The 10,053-nt window shown below is 35.0% G+C and overlaps 1 protein-coding gene across 1 annotated transcript; it reads right to left on the bottom strand.

The window, feature by feature from the left end:
• Positions 1–2,581: 2,581 nt before the first annotated feature.
• Positions 2,582–5,785, bottom strand: LOC111374124. Its single transcript, XM_022996751.1, has 6 exons — positions 5,656–5,785; positions 5,446–5,577; positions 5,032–5,159; positions 3,899–4,152; positions 3,347–3,455; positions 2,582–3,012 (listed from the first exon to the last, which is right to left on the bottom strand). The coding sequence occupies exons 1-6, from the start codon at positions 5,783–5,785 to the stop codon at positions 2,614–2,616; spliced, it is 1,152 nt and encodes a 383-aa protein (XP_022852519.1). The 3' UTR covers positions 2,582–2,613.
• Positions 5,786–10,053: the final 4,268 nt, after the last annotated feature.

Here is a 10,053-nt window from a genome sequence, read left to right on the forward strand (position 1 = left end):
TGTCATTTGCCTCATCTATCAAGCGACTCAGTTCAAGACTTCTAAAAAATCACACTTCTAATTGGTTATTAACATTTTTAATAAGTTTCGACTTCCATAAGAGGGGTGGACAAAATGTCCAAACCAAACCAAACCAAACAAACGGAGCGGTTCGGCCAGAAATGTAAAAATAAGCCATGCCAAGCCAACCAATTTAGAAATAAAATGTCTTGAAAATAAACTTCGCACGTTTTAATACGCTCGAACCCAAAAAAATAAAATAAATAAAAATAAAAATAAATAAATATATATATATATATATATATATATATATCTTCACATTTCTTGGGGATTTAGGGTTTGAGAGAGGAATGTTTCATTATGCTGATATGGACTTGATTTGGTAGAACATTTAACAATTGTAAGGATTTAACGGCCAACTCAGTTTTTCGTCTACTCGTCAACTAACAAATCTGGTCGATGGTTAATGGGCACTAACGGATTAGAGTTCAGTCGCCAGTGGGAAAAGTTTGAAAGTTCTGTGGGTTAGTCGTGATGTATCCCAAAGTTCAGTGGCCAATGAAACATTTAACTCCACATTAAATAAAGAATATATTTTTTAAAATCTATTTTAGATATTCAAAGTTCTCTCTAAATTTCATTTGTAACGTGCATTAAAAATTGTCATTTGCCTCATCTATCAAGCGACTCAGTTCAAGACTTCTAAAAAATCACACTTCTAATTGGTTATTAACATTTTTAATAAGTTTCGACTTCCATAAGAGGGGTGGACAAAATGTCCAAACCAAACCAAACCAAACAAACGGAGCGGTTCGGTTTGGTTCTATGAAAAAAATTAATGGTTTTGGTTCTTCGAACCAAAAACCATTTGGCTTCGGTTCCGGTTCGGTTCTGATGCTAGAACCAAGAATCAAACATAATTTAATGAATCTAATTTTATATTAATGGAAGTCAGTCCAATAGCCATTATTGTTACAGCACACTAAAACTGTTTAGCTCATTAATTTTTGGGAAAATGTCACCACACACTACTTATTTTAAAATAATTCACTTATTACATTTCAATTGGTTTTTCACCAAAAATACTTCAAATTAATATAGTATATTTGAAATTTTGGATATACGTTTATTTACATATATAATATATATTAGCCTAATTTATGTGAAACAAGCCCCAATCTACTCCTCATAATCCAACCCGCCCAATTTACGCCCCAAAACCTTGAAATCCGCCTCATCTTACTTGAACAGACGTAAGAAAATCAAAGAAAATCTTGCCATCTCTGATGGAGAAGCTGAAGCCCGATAACCCATGGATACCGTCTAGATCCTGGGATTCCGTTCCTTCTCAAACTGGCGTGTCCTCTCACTCTCCCTCCTCATTTTATTTATCTTACTTCCACTGTCTCCGAGTCCAGTTTGATGAGGTTGGTGATGAATGCTCTACAGGGTGTAGAATCTGTTTTAATAACTATTGAGAAATCTCTGCAGCACTTTGTTACATTTTCAGCAGACGGAACTTCTCATCAAATTTCAAGCACAAACTTAACCATTTTGGAATGTATGTTACAGCATTGTGTACAATCAAAATTTTCCCAAGTATCATGGTGCAGATCTCTGCTCTCCCTTAAGCACAAAGGTTTGAAGATTGCATTTTTTTGCTGTAGGACGGTGGTTCATGCACTGTTTCCTGGAGCTAGATTTGAAGATTACATTTGTTGTAGAAGATTGATTTTGCCCCCACCCAAAGATCTTCCACTTTGACAAAACACCATATTAAATAATCCAATTAATTTGTGAGATTTGTTATTATTAAATTGTGAGAATTTGTTGTTTTATTGTTGGAAGCAGATTTGCTGTAAGAATCCCCCGCAAAATGCATTGCTCAGAATGATGAAATAATGTTGAATGTGAGAAATTGTTATTGTAATAATCCCCTACAAATTGCATAGCTCCAAATGATGAAATAATGTTGAATGTGAGAAATTGTTATTGCTGTGCAAAAGTTTACAATAAAAGGGATTGTTTTCTTATATACAATCTGGAAGGAAATGCATTTTTTTTTTCTTGAGCAAAGCTTTACAAAAAGCACTGTCATATATTCATGGTTTTAGCTTTCCATTAGTTGGTGAATGAGTAATTCTTAAAACTGAACTGAGATTGAAAGCTGAAGTAATTGACGGATATACTAATTTGCATGCTGCTGGCTTTGGTTGCCTTGTACTGATGCTAATGTATGTGACTCTTCCTTTACTTGATCATCAGATTATTGATTTCACAATGTTTCAGGAATTAATTCTGTAGATCACTCCAAGCAGAAAATTTTGTAGATCACTTTTTTTTTTCCCAATACCAACAAGAAAAAATATCTTACTACTGAACTGGCAAGAGTAAAACATAGTACCCAAAGGTTATGCTAGAGATCATGTCATATAATCATATGAAACTGAATGATTTTCTTCCTTCTAAACCGTACAGAAAAAACTTCAAGAAATTGCAAAGATTGAAACTAAAATTATCTAAGCAAAATGACAAACAATATGAGAAACTTGGCTTCAAAGAGAATTTTCTGTACTCAGTTTCCAAAGTAGAGAAGCATAAATTCGTAAAATCTCATTTCTTCTTGCCAGCCTTAGCAGCATCTCCAGCTTTAGTCTTCTTCACACCACGTATCTTCTTTGCTCTGTTCTTTCTCTCCTTCAGTTGCTTCCTGGACTTCCCTACCTTGGTATCAAGACCATTCCTACTGAGCATGTATTTTGGCTCGTATTTCTTCGCATTTTGAATAGAATCATAGATCAAGCCAAAACCACTTGATTTGCCTCCACCAAAGTGGGTTCTGAACTTGAACACAAATATTGCATTTGGATCTTTCACTGCATACATCCTTGCCAATTTCTGTTTCAACTCAGCCTTAGAAACATTGGCCCGTCCTGGATGTAACACATCTCCTGATACTGTGAAGATATATAGGAGACCCAATATTGCTTGAATAAGGGCAAGCTTACATTTCTAGTATTATGCACAAAGTGGCCTTTAAATCTTGTGAATGTGCATTTTTATGCTCAATGTAACATTACACGTCCTAGGTAGTTGCTTCTAGTGTCACGATTGTTATATATTTATGGTATAAATATAAAATGTGAAAGAAATAATCAAATTAGATAAAGTGCCAAAGTGATGGGAAATGTGGCATCTGTGTGGGATATCAGGGATTCGAGTCACTCCTCACGCAGTTATTAAAATGTCTTGATTGGGGCTTCAGGCTCTTGGGCTTCTTCCTTGACTAAAATAAATGATTTTTTAATTATTATTTAATGGGTAAAACTAGCTAATATTTTCTGACTGTTTGTTTTTGTAACAACCCACTAATAGTCATTAAAATATCCACTACCCAGTCATTAAGATTCTGAATTAATCTCTGATCATGGTGGAAACTGTTACTTCCATCCTGCCTATATAAATCCATATCTCGTTTTGGAAAAAATACACAAAAAGAAAATAGAAAAATCCTCTTGTATCAATCCTTCTTTTTCATATTCTGATTTTCTTATGCTCCTGTTTTTACATATATTTTGGAGTACAATTAAAAGTTCTGGCAAAACCATTCGTGATTGCTGCACAAGTGGTTTACGATCGTTGTATCCTGGGAGTGATTGTCGATGGAGGTCACAGCAATTATCGACGGGCAATCTCACTTTAGGACATCGTGCTGTCACGAGACTCGATCGGACGATAAGTCTTATATATTTTTGCATTTTATTGTTCTGAACATTACTGCAACTAGTTATTATTCCAACAACGATATCCCAAGTCGTTACATTTGTGCCTATATTTCAAACAATGTGATTCGTAGACTGACTATTCTACACTGATGCGATTTTTTTTTGCTACAAACGTGTGATATTTTCTCGAATGGTATACTACAGCAAGTATGTATATTTCAAGATAAGTTTTGTCAAAAAGTTCACCGAACGAAGGCATTCTTTTCGTCAATAGCCACAACTCTCTTGCGGATTCTTTTTGATCAGACAATATTGATGACATTTTCTTAAGCAAACACAGGTATCGGTCCCGGTCATATCCAGCTAAGCCATCCTCATCGGAATGCTGAAAAGAGTCTGACAATTTAATACCGTGATTCTTGCACCACTGCAATATAAACCATTTCTCATGAAGGGCCGATCATAAATTTGTACACATTGTAGCAAGAATGTTAACACTATAAACAAGAAAACACATTAAACGAGAAACTGCATTTTAAGATCTTGAAAAATCCAAATAAAGATAGATTTTCGTGTCAACATATCAGCCAAAATATATATACAGAAATCAACCGCCAAACAAGTCAAAATGCATAAAATTTGCACAAACTACTGCAGATTTGTACGCACGTCTGTTCAATCACATACACACACACACACATACAAATTCAGAGTGCAGTCATGTACAGCTACTATTTCATCTGGACGGTATCCAACACGCTTGTATTCGAAAGAATCTTGCATATGCAAAAAACAATCCCACATTCATGATCTCAAACTACAAAACATGCTAGAAATGACGTGTTGCCAGTGCATGTAGATCCAATGTTGCTGCCAGTGAATTATTTCATAATTATTTGAAATTTTCGATAAATTTTTACGTTGACCCTAACTATGTTAATTTAAAAGAATCGACGTTACCGCTATCTTTCATAAGGTTCGAATCAACAAGTGATGGTCTTACGCTAGAGATAATAAATGCAAAAAACACAATATCTTGGCGGACAAATGCATGATTCTACATTACAGTGACAAGGCACTCAATAATCGACTTATTCAATTTTCTCTCACGTCATTGTATTTAAATTGGTTTTCACTCGATTTACTTGCACTTTTACACCTATACCATGTTACTGTGAGGACGTGCAGTGTTTGAGAAATTACATTGTACGAAACATTTACGTTAAAAAGGAAAAAAGTATAACACAACCCTGTGAAATCAGTATCACACGCATAGGGAAATATTACTAATAAACGCAAGAAATACCTGTTTGGTCGGAGGAAGTCGTTGGCAATTCAAGCTTGGGAAGAACGGGGGAACACTGACTCTTGTTTCTTGTCGAGCTATTCCTGCATGTAGTGGAGAAATGGTGAATCCTGAGTCGAATCCCTCTCCTTTTAGCAATTTGATTTAGAAAATCTATGTAATTAGCTAATTTACGGTTTCAAGTGTGATGATGGAGAGAGAATTTTCAGTTACAAAACTCAAGATATGGAAGGTCAACAGCATAGTATTTTTGGATATAATTTCACCCAAATGAAGTAGGAAAGTAGTAATATTCTGTGTCCCAGTATTTTTGGTGATTGTTTTTTATTTTTTTTTTCACATACAAACGTGAAATTTCCCTTAATTTTTCTCTTTAATAGCCATAGCCATCCAGCCCAAAAGATTAAGAGAAACCCAAATTCCCAATTCCAATTTGTCTCTCAACATTCACCGTCTCATTCTTGCCATCGACACCGCCTTCCAATCCATCATTGTCTTCATCTATGAGGATACTTTGAATTTTGAGGCAGTGAGGTTTGCTTGTTTCTAAATACATATAATTTATAAATGAAAGCTGACCCTTTTGTTGGGATTTCTTCATTTTTTAAATTTCTAAAACTTCACCTTCACAGTGCCATGATAGAGAATGATAGGCAATACCACCACCACTTTTCTTAGTTTGCACACAGACATCATCATCCCACACCCTTCCTCGTTCAGACGGTGCCACTTTTCCCAGTTTCCACACGGACATCATCCCACTTTTGGACAAATGATGAAATTGAACTCTGTATTATTAACTTCAACCAAGCTACAGTGTCCGCAAGGATGATCGCACGGTTAACACAATACACACATGGGGGTTAGGATTATTTTATTCATGGGAGACCCACGCCTCGGCTATGAGTAAGCGGTCATCCGCAGGATTACCGACGTGGGCCAAGTGGTTTAATTCTATTCATTTTTGGCAATGACTCATTCGTTTATATTTTATTTGTTAGTTTGAACTTTTAGAATCTTAATTATTGATAATTTGAACTTGTTAAATGTTTGTTGCTTATATATATATATATTTTTTTTATTTAAGCACATATTACTAACTTATAGATATTGTGCAAATTTGAAAACTTAAGTAATAGTACTAGTCTACTAGAACCAGACCAAACCAAACCAGAACTGAATGGTTCGGTTCGATTTGATTCCACTTGTGAAAAAAATCATTCGATTCCATTATCAAAAAAATCATTGATTTATGGTTGAGTTTGGTTCTATTGGAACCAGAACCAAATGGAACCACGTTCTTCTCTCGCTGAAAATCGAAGAAATTAAAAAGAAAAAAAAAAGAGGGGAAAAAAATAAAAAAACACCAACACAAAAAAAGGAAAAGGGAGAAAAACACTTCAAGTATGCCAGGCTCATTTGTTAACTTTTGCTTTGAATTTATTTATTTATTTATTTATTTATTTATTATTATTATTATTATTATTATTATTATTATTATTATTATTATTATTATTATTATTATTATTATTATTATTATTATTTGTTGTGTGATTGGTGTCTTTGTTTAATTCCTTCTCTTTTTCAAAGAAAAGGTTAAGAAGGTAAAAGAAAAGGAATAAGAAAGGGATGAAATGAAAGTAAAAGATACCATAACTAAAGGAAAAACAAATCAACTATGCAAGGCTCATTTGTAACTTTTGCTTCGATTTTTATTTATTTATTTTGTGTGATTGGTGTCTTTGCTTTATTCCTTCTCCTTTTTCCAAAGAAAGGTTAAGAAGGCAAAAAGATAGGAATAAGAAGTGATGATATGAAAGTAAAAGACACAACAACTAAAGAAAAAGATTAATAAATGTCATAAGAGAATAAAGATGCAAGAAATTGAAGTAAAAAGGAGAAAAAAAATTGACGATCTTGTGCCAGAACCTTTTCTCCCATGTCAAGTCTTCGAAGCCCTAGTTCTCTGTCTTTAACAGAAACCCCGTACATCCATACTCTATATTTTGAAAGTCTTGAACGTTTCCTCTTCACGTCGCTGAGTTTTCCTTTTTGACTAATCTGAAATTTTAGGGTCTGTTTGGGAGCGATTTTTCCTCTCAAAAAATTGATTTTTTGACTATTATTTCACTATTCCAACCGTCATATTTGACTTCTTCTTTCACAGGTAGACCCCACTTTTCTCCTAACGAACAAAAAATCAATTTTCAAAATCACTCCCAAACAGGCTCTTATTATTTTCAAGATTTTCTTGGAAGGTTTGCTTGTTTGGTCTGTTTTAGTTCACAATTAGGTACGTATGTGCCACGCGTGCGTCGCCAGAGACATTCTAGATTGCGCGGGCCGGCCCCGCCATGTTAAGGTCCGTGTGTCAGTGGCCTGTCTCAGATACTTGGATCCGATAACCCGTAATCTGACCAAGTCCTGAATCAAATAGCTTTGACCCTTTCAATTCTGATTAAAATATCATGGTCAGAATTATTTATTCAGTGGTCAAATTTAATTAGGTCAACAACGTTGGGATATAATATATTTTCAGTAAATTCTAAAAATTCCTCTGAATTTCCACGTTTTTTCAGGACACTACAATTTTGTATGTACAATAATACACATGAATGTGATTTTGTGAAAAAATTTCGTACATTTAATTAATACTTCATCCTTTTACTAAAAAAGTTTCCTCTTGAAAAAGCAACATTTTCCACCACAATGATACCACGGAAAAAATTCATGAACAAGGAAAATTCATATAATATATATATTCATTTTTGTTAGTGATGTTGGATAATTTAGTGCTTTAAATTACTGAATCTTTCATGTTAAATCATCAAGAAATATAAGAATTAAAGCGGAAGCATACCTGAATCTGACATGATTAATGCAATATGAATTTCGCGGTATGATCTTCCAAATCTACGCGCAGTCTCCATTTTCTCTCTGTGATGGGATGCAGTAAAGAATGAATAATTCATTGCGTTGCGTGTGATCTAGGGACCATAACCTATTTATATGGGGATGCCCTTTGACCTAATTCGGCCCATCATAGAATTAGGACTTGGGCCCGGTCTCTACACATATGTAAACCCATACTTTAATTGGATACATTAAAGCCCAAAACCGAAGCCTTATTAGATCACTTTAATTGGACTCAACCGAATTCGATAGCCTATAATTTAACACACAATTATTCACACATACAAGCCCATCTTTAATTAAAAATTCTTACAATCTCCCACTTGGGCTACATGTATCACCTTATAATTGTGCATTAAACATAACCTTATGAGTACTCAGAATTTTGCTATCATTACCGAATGTATCCCCAAACAATCTCGTCCATCAATCATATCGCTACTTTCACGTAGCTAAACCCATCAATGGTCACGTATATCAATATAACCGAATGACATGGATCAAGCAGGGATGTGTAGCATGGAAATTACATGTAATGTGATCTGTAACATACCTATTTCTAACTGGTCCACCTTAATACTTTAGTGAGATCATTTTAAATAAGTTCAGAGATAATTAACCAAATAACTTTATAACTGAAAATAACTTTAACTTTAAACCGTATCCAAAATAACAGTACATGTGTCCAATATGAAAAGCAAAAATGCAAACTCCCACTGAAACTAGATATTCTCAAGAGACATTACACCCATATGAGTAGTGTGCTCATGAAAGACCTTGGGTATCAATCCCTTAGTAAGCGGATCCGCAACCATGGAGTTTGTCCCAATATGCTCTATTAACACCTGTCCACTCTGAACTCTTTCTTTAACAGCAAGGAACTTGATCTCTATGTGTTTTGACTTTGTCGAGCTCCTGTTGTTATTGGAATACAGCACTGCTAATTTATTGTCACAAAATATTTTAAGTGGTCTTTCTATATTGTCCACAATACGCAGCCCAGTGACAAAACTACGCAGCCATATTCCATGATTTGATGCCTCATAACACACTATAAACTCCACTGCCATAATGGAAGTAGCTATGAGTGTCTGCTTAGCACTCTTCCATGAAATAGCACCTCCAGCAAGCAGGTAAATATAGCTTGAAGTGGATCTCCTACTATCTTGGCATCCCGCGAAATCGGAATCAGAATAACCGATGATCTCCAACTGATCCGATCTCCTGTATGTGAGCATGTAGTCTTTTGTTCTCTGTAAATACCGCATGACCCGTTTGGCAGCTTTCCAATTATCTATTCCCGAGTTACTTAAATATCTCCCTAGCATCCCAACGATGTACGCTATATCCGGACGCGTACAAACCTGAGCATACATCAGACTCCCTATAGCTGAGGAATAAGGAATCTTCTGCATTTCTTTAATTTCCAAGTCATTTTTGGGGCACTGACTTAAGCTGAACTTGTCACCTTTAGCCACAGGGGTGTCACATGGTTTACAATCTTGCATGCCATATCTTTTAAGTACCTTTTCGATGTAGCTCTTTTGTGATAATCCAAGAATACATTGAGAATGATCTCGGTGTATCTGAATTCCTAATACAAAAGAGGCATCACCAAAATCTTTCATCTCAAAATTCTTTGCTAGAAATCTCTTGGTTTCGTGCAATAAGCCTATATCGTTGCTGGCAAGCAATATGTCATCGACATATAAAACCAGAAAAATATACTTGCTCCCACTAAACTTGTGGTAAATACAATCATCAACCAAATTCATCTCAAAACCAAATGAGATGATCACCTGATGAAACTTGTAATACCATTGACGAGACGCCTGTTTGAGTCCATAGATGGATTTCTTTAATTTACAAACCATTTGCTTTGCATCGTCCGATACAAAGTTTTCTGGTTATACTATGTAAATTGTTTCTCAATGTCACCATTGAAAAATGCTGTTTTAACATCCATCTGATGTAGCTCAAGATCGAAATGCGCTACCAATGCCATTATAGTCCTGAAAGAGTCTTTCGAAGAAACCGGAGAGAAAGTCTCTTTATAATCGATGCCTTCTTTCTGTGTAAAACCTTTTGCAATAAGACGAGCCTTATACC

Source organism: Olea europaea, unplaced genomic scaffold (genome assembly GCF_002742605.1).
Source record: "Olea europaea var. sylvestris unplaced genomic scaffold, O_europaea_v1 scaffold1204, whole genome shotgun sequence".
In the NCBI taxonomy this organism is placed as follows: domain Eukaryota; kingdom Viridiplantae; phylum Streptophyta; class Magnoliopsida; order Lamiales; family Oleaceae; genus Olea; species Olea europaea.